Here is a 16,368-nt window from a genome sequence, read left to right as displayed (position 1 = left end):
TTTATTTATAATTGAACAGATAAACCGTCGAGTTAATTGGGAGTATCACAAACAGAAACCTTCAAACCTTATATCAACTTCCACGAGCAGAGCTATAGAATTTCTACTGAAATTAACTAGAACTAGATCCAAATTCTCTTCTCCTCTAAATGCTTCTTTAGCGCGAAAGACCCATATCAGATATCAAAGACAGTTTTTTCAGAATCGATTCGCGCCTCGGAATCACATTTTTCATTTTGCGTCAACACTTCTTTTAATTTAAATGAAAATCGTAACTGCAATCCGATTTCTTTGATGCGATTACTTTCCAGAAACTTTAATTCATTGTTAGACAAGTCGTGGGCGATTTTAATGGTGCAGCGATGTACTTAAGTATCGATTTGTAACAAAATCACTTTGAAAAATTGCATCGTATTTTCTTCCTTTGAAACCAATTTTTTCATTTGTGCCGTGTTCGCGTTTTGCTCGTTCCATTTTGAGAAACTTCGGGAGGAAATCCATGGGGAGTCCTACAGGAAGAAATTTCCATATTTATTTCATTTACATTGAATTTGGTCAATTTTGAGTTCTGATGAAACATGTTAATTTGCTTGTGAGTAAAATGGTGGTGGAAATCAGCCGGAAGTGATTACACAGAGAGAAATACGTTTTTAGAGATTACAATTTTCTATTCAACGCCACCTTGCATGTGGTGAAATTGGTATAAGATCGTACTTACGATAACCGAAAATATCCTGATTACAATGCACGGTTGGGTGTTATTATTTACATTTTTATTAGAAGGTCGACAGTTTTCTAGGGAACTGGAAATGCATTCGTTTTTATTTTCCCAGAGTGTTTACGGTTAAACTTTATCGCTCGGATTACCGCTTGTTAAAAAAACTCTAAAAACTCTAGTGGAGCTAATCAGGAGCTGCTTATTGCTGATCTTTATAGCCATAGATGGTTAAATTAATAATGGAAAATTGTTCGATATTTTGTTGTTATACTGATACCGTCGCATATAAAGCGACAGAAAGTTTGAATAAAATATGCGGCAGATCTAGGATGAAAGTTTCGAGAAAGTCGGAAATAAAGAAAAGTTAAAATGTTTGTTGGACAAGAATTCTTAGATAACAGTAGAGATGAGAGTTGAGTTAAGTGAGCCAAAATGAAAGCTTTAAAGTGCTTTTAAGGTATTACTTATTGTTGAAAAGAAATGCGACTTGGCAGCAATCCGTAAAGTAAAAATCAGTTGTACGTTTGAACCGGATCTTAGTTTTGGCAAATAGATTTAAATGGTGGAGGCGCCGGGTTATTCTCTGAAAATAAATTGTCGACTCATCAAATAAATAAGTAATAACGCTGTAATACGGTGAAAATTTTGGATAATCAAACATTTATTCCATAAAATATTGCCACGAAACGTTTGTTATTTAATTGTGATCGATTTAATACATCAGTATTGTTTTCGACAGCAAATTAACTGTAATTACTGGCATGAGATCCTATTAGGGGTGGTTAAGTCAAAGTTTTTTATATTTTTCCATGCTTCAGATCCTCAAAATGCTTGGATTGTCTATAAAATAGAGCAGGTTACAATATCTATGTTGCAGCGCGCATTTTGATAATAAATTATCTCTTCACGAACTCCGGAAGTACGGGAGTAAATTTCCAGTTTTGGTAATTGAAGTTAGCTGTATAGCATAATGGAGCTTTAGTGCGCCAACGATCAAAGGTGAAAGTCTTAGATGAAATAATTCTCCACTTGGCTACGTAACAATCACCAAAGAACGGGTGTTTGCATAGTTCGGCTCCTTAAAGTAATTTTATATAAATTTGTAATATCTATAATGAAACGTTTTCAGAGCACGTTCACGTGAATATTTTGGCAAACATCCAGAATTTATGCAAGGAGCGAACTGATTTCGTGGCGTAATACGTTATTCAAAATAAAATTAAAGCTTTCATTCTGTATTATATGCCCACAATGTCACGCTTGAAGAATTTATGAAAGGTCACTAGTGAACATGAACTGAATGCTTCGTTAGAAGCAAGTTTCAACTTACGCTGAATTTCTGTGCTATTATTCTGCGAAGTAAATTTTAATTTTAGTGCGAATTTATCTTATTTATTAAGAAAATGTGGAAAATACAGCAGGATCGAGTCTAATTAAGGGGCTTTGTCAATTACCGACCTCTAACTCGTTTTAAAAAGCTCTCCAATCATTTAGTCGCTCTGTTTGATCAAGACCGAACTCACCACGCATCTTGATAAAATTCCAAAGAACGACAGCCATAGAATAAATAATCGGATTGCTTCCATTGTTAAAAAGCGCACGTAATAAAAATCGCGACGGATTTTCGACTCCGGTATGCAAATTTCGGCAACTTGTGGAAGGCGAGCTGTTTCAGTTCCAAACTACATCAGATTCATTTCCTTATCCATCGCCATAAAAATGGTGCGCATTTCGTTATTCACGTATGAATCAAATGATAAAGAATGTTGAATATCGACACGTGACTAGGCACGTTTATTGAAAGTTTGCAGCTTTTTCGGGACCATGAATGCAACTTTGTGGGATTTTCTGTCTAATAATTCAGATTTTTCTAAGCTATTAAAGAGAGTAACATTGCGAGTTGGTTTGTATCAAAGTTCGAAATAATTAAGCTTTCTTTGACGATTAACGCGGTGAAAGAGGAGCGTGTGAAGCTATTTAAATGTAAATTATCGTTACAAATCTCAGTTGCAACAATAATGGCAATGTTTTACTCTTTTTACAGCAACAAAGTAACAATATCAAGTTTTAATGAGCTGGAAGAGCATTTTCTAAAACATTTCTAAAGCCTTTTACGTGTCTATGTGGAGTTTATATCCGAGAAGAATGAGCGTAAGAGTATGTGGAACTGGAAGATTAATTGCGAGTAAATTACTTTTAAAACTTTCGTGCTGCTGGTAGATAATCCTAGGATTTAAACTTTATTATAGAGTTGCTTGCTTATTCAGTTTTAGATTGGGTTTTTATATCGGTACAACTTCATTTTGTAATCAATTTGAGAAGCTTTCAATAAATAAGATAAAATTTGAGTGGGAAATTCGATTTACGCGAAAAGCTCTAATTTGCATTTTAATGAATTTTTTGCTTTGCACTTGACTCTGTCTGGCGAAACGAGGGCAAATATTTTTCAAATGTACCAACCCGGCGCCTCCAGCATTATTAACTTCTTATTAGTAATGCACACGGCGTTACTGCAGTTAAAAGTCATGAATATTACGTTGTTCTTCGATCCCTGCTTCTTTAATTGTGCAAGTATATGTTTGCATTTCCAAGGAAATTATGTTGTATCTACGCAACGTCTCTTGTGATTTAGCTGACGATTAGGTGACTAATTATGTACGCAATATAACGTTTAATCCAATCGATTAACCTTCACCTCTTCGTCAACATCCTATCACATTACTGTCAATTTTAAATGAATTATCTTCGTCACAACCAACCGGACGTGTTCATAATTTCTAAAACCGTGTGGTGAAAAATCTTGACTGCGAAATCGTTGAATTTTACACACACGGACACAAAGGACCATTGCGCAAGTTCTATTTAATTATTTAGGTTTTCAGCCCACCAGTATGACACTTTACGGTCAAGAATTACAGCATCAATTTGTTTTAGTGCATGCGCTGCCTTCGTAACACAAACAGAAAGTCAATTAATTTTTTAAGAAGCAAGAGACTCCGGGCTAGACCAAAATGACTCGTAAATGAAAGAGGTATCCGGCTTGGTTTTGCAGTGGATGGAGTTACTTAACCCAGAAATTGGTTTTTCTATTGTTTCATAACACCAAAATGTTTTGTTTGTGAAGACCGAACTGTGTAATTATTGGGCAACAAATGGGGGCTGTCACACTGGTGTACCGTTATAACAAAGGCTGTCTTGTCATTGGACTTTTAATGTGAACAGGCGTGAATTAGGAGAATTTTGCTAAAAAAAAATTGAGGCAAAAGAGTAAAATAAAATATTATAGTCAGAAAGAGAAAATACCTCCATTTTTAACATTTAAGGCGTTATAATTTTTCATGTCTATTAATCATATAGCGATAGGAATGAAACGAATTTTACGATATTTCTGGCTCAAATGTTAAGCGTATTGTATAAAATTAAATTTTTTGTCCGTTAGAGCAATTTTGAAAACTCATAGTTATTAAAGGAAAAAATCATAGAAATTTGATTGTAAAAGTGGAACCTTTACGAGGTAAATTTAATTATGGAAAATGTGCTTTCCAGATGTGCGCATGGGAATAATATGCTTTTTTTAATTAAAATTAACAAAGCTCTGGTAATATGTTTCATTTTCCGTAGAAGAAATTCTAAGATATTTTCAGTTAATTGTAGTTTTTTTTTTCTGTTTGAAGCGTGTAATTTAAAAATAACTCTAATAAGGAATGTTAGTGTTTTCAATTTATTAGCAAAGAAAGAAATAGTGCACATGTTTGTTAAGTTCACACTGACACGCTATCTCGTATTGTACACTTTGCAATAATTCATTCATTATCCTCGTCTGCTCATCTGTGCAATTGTAATGGAAATGTTATTACCATATTCATTTAGCGATTATTCTAATGAATAGTGTAGGAATTAAAAAATGGAAAGAAAAGTTTGTTTTCCCTACATTGGTGGTGCTTATTTTTCGCATCACAGAAAGTATTGTACCAATTTTTCGTATTATTACGTTAACTGATTAATTCAAAGAATCGTTAAACGGAAATTGCGCTACGTAAACGGAAGTATGCTTGAGATGGAGGAGATTTAACGGTCGACTTTACACTTTTTATTCAAGTGGTTCATCTAAGATTTTTTTCGTTATTTATGAACGGATTTTAATGAAATTTAAAACTGAGATAACTGAAAAGGTAAACATTGAGTTGGCGAAACTTTTTTTTTAATTGTGAAATTGTGGTCTAAGTTTTTGATTTTTAGACTTCAAACCACAACTAGAGCAGTTTTTATCTAAAAAGTTGGCTATATATTCATGTACGTCAATAAATAACTGAATTAGAAGCGTTTAAATTTGTGACTAGTGAATGTTTAGTTTCGAAAGGAATAAAGCTGAATATCTCGCTTATTTATGGAGCAATCTTAAAATCTTGCTGCTCATTTTATGCAGAATTTTACACAGAATTCAAAACTGACCGACATGTTTACGTACATCAATAAGTAACCGAATTAAAACCGTTTAAAGATGTGGATAATGAACTGTTAGTTTCGAAAGGTATGATGCTCGATATCTGGCTTATTTACTGAGCAATTTTCAAGTATTGGTGTTAATTTTACGCAAAATTTCAGGCATAATGTTAAACTGGGCGATATTTTCACGTTCGTCAATAAATAAATAGACTGATTTTGCTTCATAATTGATGTTAACTACAAATGCTAGTTGAAAAAATCTAAACCCACATTTGTAATGAGCGGCAAATTTTTTTGATATTTCATAACCACCCTTGATACAAGAAACACCTTGTATAAGATTTGGTCTTGTGGCAAAATCAGGTCAGTCAGAATCCAATTTCCTAAAAGTGCAAGAACTAAATCACTTGATTTTATCTTAAATGTCATTGCTTGCACCACAGATATTTTTATTGGTTGTGATGAAGCCGTTCACTTAAATTAAAGGATGTTGGTTGTGAAGTGTTCAAATGTTACAATGTTTCCGCTAAGAATTATTGACTTCATTCAAGATTTTTAAAACAATAAGCGTACACATGAATTAAATTGTTTAATAACAAATTAATTACTGAACAACTACTAAATCATATCGATTAATTAAACGGAAATTGCACAATTTACTGCAATATTTATTAATTCGCGCCTCCACCACTTGTAAATGTGAGTTCAGTTTTTTTATAGTAGCAGAGGCAGATTTTAATAACTGCACAAAAATGAGATTTTTTAAAGGGCAATTTTTATCAATGAGTACAACAACAAGATTTGTAATATTTTCAGAGTTCTGAAAAATGAAGAAATAGTAATCATCGTGGTGTCTTAAATGAGACAGAGAAAAATTAAGCTTTCATTGATTTCTCTCAGGGATTAGCCTTTATAAAACACAGCTGTCGAAAATAATGAATTGGAGTTTCCTGAAAACATAAAATATGTATACTGATGTACTCTCTGCACTATAGCAAATTAACAGCATAATTTACTGAGATGGATAAAATAGGAGAAAATAGAAAGAAAAATAAAACAAACTCCCTGATGGACTCTACATCTTTTTCATGCTTCATTAGAACAGCTGTTCTTATATTATGACGTGAAAATAAATGATGATTGAAGAGCTACTAAATAATTGGAAATTTGCGGATGATTGCGGCACAAATTGCAGAATCACTGCTTCCAAATTGGATGAACCGAAATAATATTATATTTACATAATACAGTAAAAATTGTCTCTTAGAGTCGAAAATTTTGTCGAGATTATAATCCTTAGGTGTGGTCCGCATTAATGTGTTATTAGAAGACGGCAAACAGCGAAAATCGTCGAGATAGATAAACAGATGAACAAACACATGGTCAGATTTCAGGGTTGGATTCAAGCTGAGATCCGGGCCAGCTCGTTTCCTAATCCACATCTAAAATTTGCTAATTCAGATTCTATGAAAACAAATTTGAATGCAGTTCTACAATTTCATTCTTTGACACGTTTTTGATGTTTCTAGTCTAAATTACTCGTTTATCCCCAACAAGCTTCTTGTCAACGACTTGATTTTATAACTTTGCAGAAACTCTCTGTGTTACCTAATCAAATTCGCGTTCCATGCTTGGTAAGAATTTTACGTGAATCAAACATGAAACCTCTACTCCAGCAGCCCATTATTTTTCCTCTCTTATTTTTTCATCACAAATAATTCCCTTCTGACTTCTATTAAATTGTTCAAGTTCACTAAACCGGAAACTGTACGTCAATTTCTAGCCCCGCAATAAAGCAACGTTACATTCACCTTTAATGTAGCTCAGACGTATATTTTATTGAACACTTATCAAAAATTTCATCTAAACGACATTTTCTCAAAGCAAGCGATCGTACAATACGTTTCTGTGTTTGAACGCTGTTCATTGTTACCAACCTTGTCTTGGTCCTTTGTCTTGATTTACTTGTTTCTGCGACAGAGAGGAAAATGAACCGCAAAATCAGATTTATTGGTTTGAGGGAAATTAAGATTTTTTCAGGGAAATCTTTGGCAGGTTTTTATTAACTTAATTAAAAATTTTATGCGCCGATGTTGTGCTTCCCTGATGGAAAATTAAAATAACAATACTTTGTCGGAGTGTTTATTTTTGTTTTGCTTTATTATTTTTGTGGTCTTTCAAAACATTGCTGGTCTGAGTTTCATGAACATCGCAATTTCTCAAATCCGTAGAGGATTTGGAATTTTAATTTATTAGAGCCTTCACCGTCATGGAATCTTCTCGTGCTAATTCCGGCTAAGAAAGTGAAGGAAATTTAAATATCTTAAGTGGCATCTAATTGTGTGAATATAAATCAAGGTAAAAGAGAACGATATGTTAATTTTGCTGTAATTGACACCTTCGGGAAGGATAATTAAAATAAAAAGTCGATTTATTTGTTTGATGATAGGTTTGGATAATTTGTGATAAGGTAACAGGCAAAATACAAATAAATTTTAACATAAGGGTTCTATTATTTATTTTTTAAATGGCTGCTTTACAAATATTCAAAGGCAAAAACTTAGAGTTTCGGAAGGTTACTAATGTTATTTTTGCTTATTAACTGTGCTAAGTTGTAAATTTATAAATAGACAACGGTCAAAAATCGAAATTTTTATTTTGGAGTTGAACTAAAAACTTTTCAATATATTCATATGTTAAAGCATGTAGATCCGACAATTTTAATGCCACAGCAATACAATTTGCCAAAGTTAGTAACCTGAAGTTGGTTATTAACTGTGTCAAATTGCAAAACTGTAAGTCAAACAAAAAAGATTTTGGAAATTTTTATTTTAGAGAAAAACTGCAAATTTTTAAAAATATTGTTTAAGTTTGTAACTCTGGTAATTTTAACGCGTCAATAATGAAATTTGACGAGGTTACTAGTTTAAACTTGCTTATTGACGTGCGAAATGGAAAAATTATAAATGAACAAGAGACAAAATTTGAAATTTTTATTTTTGAGATAAATCAAAAACTTCTGAAAATATATGTTAAGGCATATAACTCTGACAATTTTAATGCCAGAGGAATCAAATTTGCCAAATTTAGTAATCTAAAGTTGCCTATTAACTGTGCTAAATTGCAAAATTTTAAGTCAAATAAGAAACATTTTTGAGTTTTTTATTTGGAGAGGAACCAAAAAATTCTAAAAATTATTATTAAATTCTGTAACTCTGGTAATTTTAGCGCCACAATAATGAAATTTTGAGAGGTCACTAATTTAGATTTAATTATTAACTGTGCTAAATTGTAAAATTATAAACAGACAAGAGACAAAATTTGAAATTTTTATTTTGGGAATGAACCAAAAACTTCTAAAAAAATATGTCAAGGCATGTAGCTCTGACAATTTTAATGCCAGAGGAATCAAATTTGCCAAATTTAGTAATCTAAAGTTGCCTATTAACTGTGCTAAATTGCAAAATTTTAAGTCAAATAAGAAACATTTTTGAGTTTTTTATTTGGAGAGGAACCAAAAAATTCTAAAAATTATTATTAAATTCTGTACCTTTGGTAATTTCAGCGCCACAATAATGAAATTTTGAGAGGTCACTAATTTAGACTTAATTATTAACTGTGCTAAATTGTACAATTATAAACAGACAAGAGACAAAATTTCAAATTTATATTTAGGGAATGAACCAAAAACTTCTAAAAAAATATGTCAAGGCATGTAGCTCTGACAATTTTAATGCCACAACAATCAAATCTGGCAAAGTTAGTAACCTAAAGTTGTCTGTTAACTGTTATTTATATAATATTAACATTATAAATCGAAACAAAACAAATTTATTCTGAATAGATAGAATGGAGAATTTGGAGAGAATCTATAAAAATTAAAGCATGAATCTAGAGAATTTAGAAAGAACGAACGCCAAGAGAATCTATAAAATCCACATAAAAATTTGGACAAGTCAGAAGGAACTAAATTTTAAATTTACTTTACTTTTTATTTAGAAGGACCTCAATCGACTTCATCTGCATATAAATATAAATACATAAAATATTAACACAAACGTCTTTTTACGACAGATTGAAAACAACATTAATGCCAGTTTATTGTAAATGCAAAATTTATTTCTAACTCTTATTTATGTAACGAGCGGAACTGAGCGGAAGGAAATAGTCAAGAAAAATCATCCGAGATGCAGTAAATATTTATTTAATGTTTGAAGAGGAAAACAACAGCAAAGTGGACCTTATTAAAACAGTTTCAGTTTGAAATTGTAAGCTTAATACCGAATACTTATCATATAACATGTATGCAAATGCAGGATTTTCCCCGGCGCATCCACCAATTTAAACTTAATCACTTTTGCATGGTTACAAACATAAAATTTTGCACATTTCGGCAAAAATTTTATACAACGCTAAAACGTTTTTGATCCCTTGAATATCCTATTCTCCACACAGCTAACTTAGATACATTGAAAAGACGGGACACGTTTCGAAATGTTCCTTGAATTGTTAACATAACCTCTTCTATATTCAAATTAAAGTGTCAGACAATGGTTTGTGGCTTTTAGAACTTCGTTGATACAACCGCCGAATTGGTGTAGCGTCTTGACGAGAAAACGGCATCTGAAGCGTAGAAATGCAGCTATATAATTTTATTATTTTGCTAGTAAGACGTTTAATGTTGCGCCATAAAAGTTCATGATATACTGCAGAGATAATCTAAAAAATTAAATGTAATTACAACTCTACGTTAGGTTTCTCACTATTTTATTTTTTAACGAAATGCACGAGTTGCTCCAACACTTGTGTGTCGCATTAATCTCAAAGATAAGCGTTTTGCTTTGTTATGCGGGTTGATCCAAACATGACGATATTTGCCGTTTGTTGGAACACTTCGTTTTGTTGATTCGTTTTCACAAATATTTAATTTCTGGGCATTGCAATATTACATTCCCTTTCCTTAGATTTATCATAAAGTTTTAATTGCAGAAGTTAAACGCAGAACTTTATGGTCGAAATTGCCAAAGGACTAAACGGAACTGTTAATTCCACTATTTCCAGTGAAATATCGCCACATATGCTCATGGGGTGGAAAGATGAAGTTTAATAGGTTCAGAACCATAAAATCTCAAAATTAATGCCAATATTTTGAATTTTAAAACTGAATTTTTCAAAAAATAAACTCTTCAACATCTTAAAACTTGCGTTTTGAAACTGCCAATTTTCGCTTTTTTCTGTACTCAGCACCCGATCATTTTTTTAACCCTTCTTTTATACGAAATGCAAATACCACAGAAACACGAAGAATATAAAAGCCAGTGATATGCATAAAGGGAAACCCTAGAATTTCACCGCATTTTCACCAGCGGCGGACCACTGCCGTCGTCCCGTTTCCCATTAAAAACGCCAAGTGAAAATCCGGAAATATCTTTCTTTAACAATACCCGGATTATACACTGCATCCGTGTTTTACAATCCATAAAGTTTCTCAAAATCATTCTAATTATATGTATAAGTATGAGCATAAAACAAATTGGGAAAACAGATTTTATCTACAAGGTCGCTAATAAATAATCCGGGGAAAACAAATAAAATCCGGACGTAAAAAGCGAGTTAGATACCGAGGGTACTTTTCGGGGTAGCTAAACCAGATAAATATCCTTAGTGCGAGGGTGTACTCAGACTATTTTGCAACACATTTTGACCTAGTAAATTCAGACTGTTGTTGATACAAATTGCTTCATTTTGTTTGACGTAATTTATTAACTGCGGCATTACTTATTGATTCGTGCGCACTGTAATTCTGTATTTTCATTAAACGCTGTGACTCACTTCACTTATTGTATAATTAATTAAATGATGAAGTAACAATATTTTCTCGTTCTTCAGATTACAGGCCTAGAGAGTCAAATATCGAGAGTTAATTATTATGAAAGCTGATATAACTTTGTTGTTTTGTTCCAGGGGTTTCCCATTTGACGAAAATTCTCGACGACAGCGGAGGCGATATCATAATAGTAGATCAGGTAAGAGAGAAGTGAGAGCCAGAGAAACAAAACTAATCAACAAGTAAATAATCGATGCACCGGACGGAAGACAATTAAATTTTCGCGTGTAGTTTTAATGAAAACGTTTCGAACGCTGTTTGCGTTTAAAAATTTATCGTTTTCGCCATTTCCAATCGATTTCTTCTCAGTGTCACGCTGGGCTTAATTCTTATTACGAACATGCCAAAGTTGGGTCGTTTTATTATGTAGTTTATAACCATTAAATCTTGACTTGGGCAGCTATAACTTTCAGGTTCTAAAATTTTTTTTCTGCGCGATGATAGTGTATCGTCCTTAGTAGAATGAAATGTTATAAATGAACGAGTTTGAGAGGACTAATTTTTCTTATTTCGCGTAAACAATAGGGACTCTTAAAGTTTACCCTATTTGCAAAGGCCTGCAGAAACGTTGCGCATTAATAATACATTTTCGCTTCAACGGAGTCGGTTTTTTCATTTATAAAAGTTTTTTATTTTTCATTTTTACCCACATTTTATATTCAATATTGACATCCTAATAATACAAAATATCGGAATATTTTCTTTTGAAGTGGCAACCAAGGTTTAACTTTACAATTTAAAGCACAAGTTAGACTATTCATTTCAATATTGGAGAATACTCGAAAGTTGCTACGTCTCTTCTAATAAATACAGAAACTGTTACGATAATCCCATTACGATAATTTGAATTGCAGGAAACTGCAACGAGTTATGTCAACAGAATAATTGCAATTTACAAAGTTTAAATGTTTGTTTTTTATATTTATTTAGCGTTTACCTACATTTACTTTCTATTTCCACCACAAAAATGTAAATTCGTTTTTTCGGCGCAAACACGTGTTTTAACTTTGGCTTTTTCTGTTTTTTGGACTGTTTTGTTGGTATTGATTATAATATTAATTAACACGCTTTTAACAGGTATATCAATTTCAGATTTATTCACCCCTGCAAACTAAAAGTAATCAAAATGGGCAAACAAGGAGGAAACATTTGTTTTTAAGCTTTTGATTGAATTTTACAGAAACAGGGCTTAGAGTTTCAGTTTTCTTAATACCTTAGAATTATAAAAGGATTCATTTACTGTGCGGTTTTTAAAAAGGTGTTTAATTGTTACGGTGACGTTATTTAAAACCTAAGTGATAGTGTCAGTTTAAAGGAGATTTTAAATATAAAATAAACAAGAACATTGTTTATAATTTTCGGCATTTAAAGTCCAAATACTGCGAGTTTGCTGCACAAATAAGCGAGATATCGACCGCAGAAGTTTGACTACCAAAGTAGATTTGCGTAGTTTTAGTTTTCGAAAAAAAAAATTCGAATACCGGAAAATGCAAGAGTAAATTCGTAGCAAACAAAATGAATATACGTCATCTCTTTATTTAATATAATAACAAATTTTTGTATAAACACAAATGAAATTATTTATGCAGTTGTTATAACAACATTAGGCATATCTCAGCTTCAATTTACTCTCCAGAGATGTAACAACAGAATTACACTTTGCGCTGTAGGCCTACACAAAATATTCATTACCTTAGCTCTTGTTCTGTACTGCAACTAAATCCTATTAATAAATTTACCTCTTTGTTCTATCCTCATTGGTATGTGAGGAAAATTACATTGCTATACTACCAACAAATGAACAAAGAATCTTATCAAGGCATCACAAAACAACTTTACGAAATGAGGTCAAAAATTAATCTAAACATGGTGCTTTGAAAGCTTTATTAAAAATGCATTTTTAATTTTTGTACATTATTTTTTACGACTCGAATGTCAATTACAGGGGAAATTTCTCGGGAAATGCGTCAATTCTTTATAGAGTCTTTTACTTATTTAGACCACGTGAAATCTCAAATATGAGAGTGCTTTTTGATTCTTTGTTTCAAGTTTCAACTGTATTAAGTTCAAAGTCTTTGAAGCTATCCATTAAAGTCTTTTTCCTCTGGATGGCCATGACGGTTAATGATGAATCTTTTAGCATCGTAAAAGACGACGCCACTAAATGATTTTTAACGCAATTACGAAGTTTTAGTTGACAAAACCACTTAAATGAATAAAACAAACATAATCAGATTGGTCATCATTAGAATTTCCCATTTTTCGGTTAATGATAAATCATCCGAAATAAAATTCTACGAGGAAAGTTTTTGACAGTTAATTTTATAGGTACAATTTACCACAGGTGTCCGATCAATAACCATAACCATTGTAACGAACTCTAGTGCGCAAACCATCCATCTTCTTGTTATCGCGCGTTTAAATACGTCCCCAATAAAAATGCACCACTTTTTATGTCACTCCGATTAAATCTAAAAAATTACCAATAAAACACCCTCGTGCACGCAAGAACCCGTCAGACAAATTGTAAAACTCTCTCTCGTTATAATTAACATCGGCAAACTTTGTAACTTTTTGATTCCAGATACTCGATTGGCCCGTAGCAAGAGCTATCGAAGAGAATGAATTGCTGCTGGTGGAGCTGTATTCAAGAAATAGGCTTTTTTCGGATAAGTTGTTGGGGTCGTATTGTTTGGTGCTACAGAAAGTTGTGAGGGATGGGAGAGTTTCGATTGCTGATAGTTTGGTTGATCCCTCTAACAAACCTTTACCGGTAAGTTTGTAGTTTGGGGAACCCGCCCGGCGCCTCCACCAAATTTATATGTATTAAATGGAATTAATTAAGTTGGGCACACCTTTAATAAATTCGAATTATGTTTTTCTTATCTTGACTTGTTCCTGGAGCTTTAAACTTCATAAATTATTAATAATGTTGCCCCAGAATTTTGTAATAAATTTTGATACTGATTTCTCTAACGTGATAATTTTAATTGTTGTTTGTAAGCAAACATCTATTAATTTTTTTAGGTACTTATATTTTATATTCACCAATATATTCGTATCTCTTGGTTTTTTGTTTTCATAATAATGAATAAACTTGGAATTTCAGTTATAAAACATGATGATTGGAAAAATAATAATTTTTATTTGGGTATATAACATTTTTATTTCTTTTAGTGAAAACATTGTGCATGGAGGTAAAACCAAATGCAATTACCTTTGCATTCTGTATTTGACAAAAAAAGACTATATAAATAAAAAATTAAAACAAACTTCTACAACTAAGCGTGTTTGATTGAAATTCCGGTTTTCTCAACTTTGTAAGATTGCTTTCAATTCCTCTCTGTTAGCGTTTGAAACTTGTCTAAATTATTCACATCGTCTCAAATTTTCAAAGATTCATTATTGTCGCAACGATTCCATAGTTTGAAAGTTGCATAAACCGACAAAATTACAAAAACGATAATAATTTATCACAGCATTTAAAATTTAAATCGCCCTCAATTTATATTCAGAAGTAAATCTCCACTTCTTGATGATTTATTTACCAAGCCGGACAAAATCTACAAAACCGTTAACAGCATGTCAATTTTCCACTTAATTTAAATTCAATTAAACGGGGATCACTAACGAAAACGCAGAATGGCGATATAATACACACGACATGTCACGTTAAATTCCAATTTGCGCAGTTTCAGGTCATGAAAGAGCGCGGATAAAATGGGGAAAAGAAGGTTTCGGGAGGACATTTTCCCATAATAATTATTCATTAAGTTTAATAAACCCCGGAAACTTTACTAGGGGGTTGTTTATTACGACAGTAATTACATTTAGGGTGGCCATTTATTTAAAATTAATTTTTTCGAAAGGTAACCATCAGTGTTTCAACTTTGCGAATTTAGTTACGAAATAAAATAAATTATTACAGAGCTTAATTAAGTTTGTTGGACAATTTTTTCAAAGCTGCGCTCTCCTTTGAGAGCTAATGCTTTAAGTAATACTATGAATTAATTCGCTCTTTAACACAACGATGGCGTCAAAGAGACTCTTTTATTCATAAACTTTTGGCAGTTGGCTTTAGATTTCCCGAGAGATGCGCGACAGCGAATGTTAGTCATTCTTGATATTTGCTGCTTAGAAATTCGGGATATAAACATCTTTCCTCGTTTTCTTTCGGAGTAAATGACGCTTATTGAGTGAAAGTAAGAGTCCCAACGGAAGTTGATTTGTGGCCAAACATATACAGTACGTTTTTAAACACAGGCCACGACGATAAAATAGTCAAAAATTCGTGCTTCTGTAAGTTTTTGTTAACTTTTGATGGTCATTGGTCAACAGGAAATGACACAATTGACATTTATGCAGTGATGCCAACTAACAAAATAATACCAGGTATTCTTAATGTCACGTTTGACTTTCTAGGCTTGAAAAAGATTATTTTTATGTCCCAAATGCTATGAAAAATGGCGGAGGCGCACAATAGTTATTTATTTTGACTTTTAGTTTGGACTTAAAACATCATTCACTCATGTAGGAACATTTTATTAGTTGGAAAATACATTGGTAGCACTGCATTCAAATCGAATAGTTAATGATTAATTTAATGAATGTCAAAAGTTCTTGCTTGTAATTTTTTGCCGCAGCTTTACTTCCGAGAGTCATGTTCACAACGGAACACAAATTGACACAATTGGGATTTATGCAGTGATGGCAACTAACAAAATAAAACCAACTATTGTAAATGTCACGTTTTCATTAAAAATATATTCTCACTGATGTCAAAGAAATGTAGTCAAAGAAACGTGCTGTATATGCGTGCTTCTTAGGAACCTCATTTTAAGAAAATATGACCAGTAGTACACTGCGAGGCTAGAAAATAAACATTTAATGAAATTTTTGGAGGCGTAAATGCGAAGTTGCTGGAATTTCCATGAGAATTCCTTGGAAATTGAATCGTCAAAGTCGAATATTTTTTATTGAGTTAGGAATTTATTTAATATATTCGCCGAGAATTGTCTAAGAATGCAATCTCTTTAAAAGCACCGCCAAGATTAGTTTAATAACACTCAATCCGATGACACTCGAAGGCAATTAAAGTCGAATACGATTCCATTTGCTTGATGACTCTAATCATTCGATGCGATTCAGGCCTTGATAATTGATAGATCTAATATTAGTTACTAAGTGGTTAGTATCGGTGTTAACAGATGAAGAGAGAAATCCTTGCTCGAAGGAAAATGATTAGTCATTTACGCAACTTTTCCCGAGCGAAAATAGCATTTTTGCGAAATACAACGCAAGCAACGTTATTTTATTT

General features: G+C 32.5%; 1 protein-coding gene across 2 annotated transcripts in view; it reads left to right on the top strand.

The window, feature by feature from the left end:
- Positions 1-16,368, top strand: part of LOC148179825 (otoferlin-like) — a 38,401-nt gene that overhangs the window by 726 nt on the left and 21,307 nt on the right. For both annotated transcript variants that reach the window (XM_088050927.1, XM_088050928.1), the window contains exons 2-3: positions 11,129-11,190; positions 13,636-13,824. In XM_088050927.1, coding sequence (XP_087907053.1) covers positions 11,129-11,190; positions 13,636-13,824 — 251 coding nt within the window. The remainder of the gene's footprint in view (positions 1-11,128; positions 11,191-13,635; positions 13,825-16,368) is intronic.

Source organism: Gnatocerus cornutus, chromosome 2 (genome assembly GCF_029298725.1).
Source record: "Gnatocerus cornutus isolate USDA-ARS CGAHR chromosome 2, icGnaCorn1.1, whole genome shotgun sequence".
NCBI lineage: Eukaryota > Metazoa > Arthropoda > Insecta > Coleoptera > Tenebrionidae > Gnatocerus > Gnatocerus cornutus.
The sequence above is the reverse complement of the archived record's forward strand: the minus strand, read 5'-3'. Positions and strand labels throughout refer to the sequence as shown.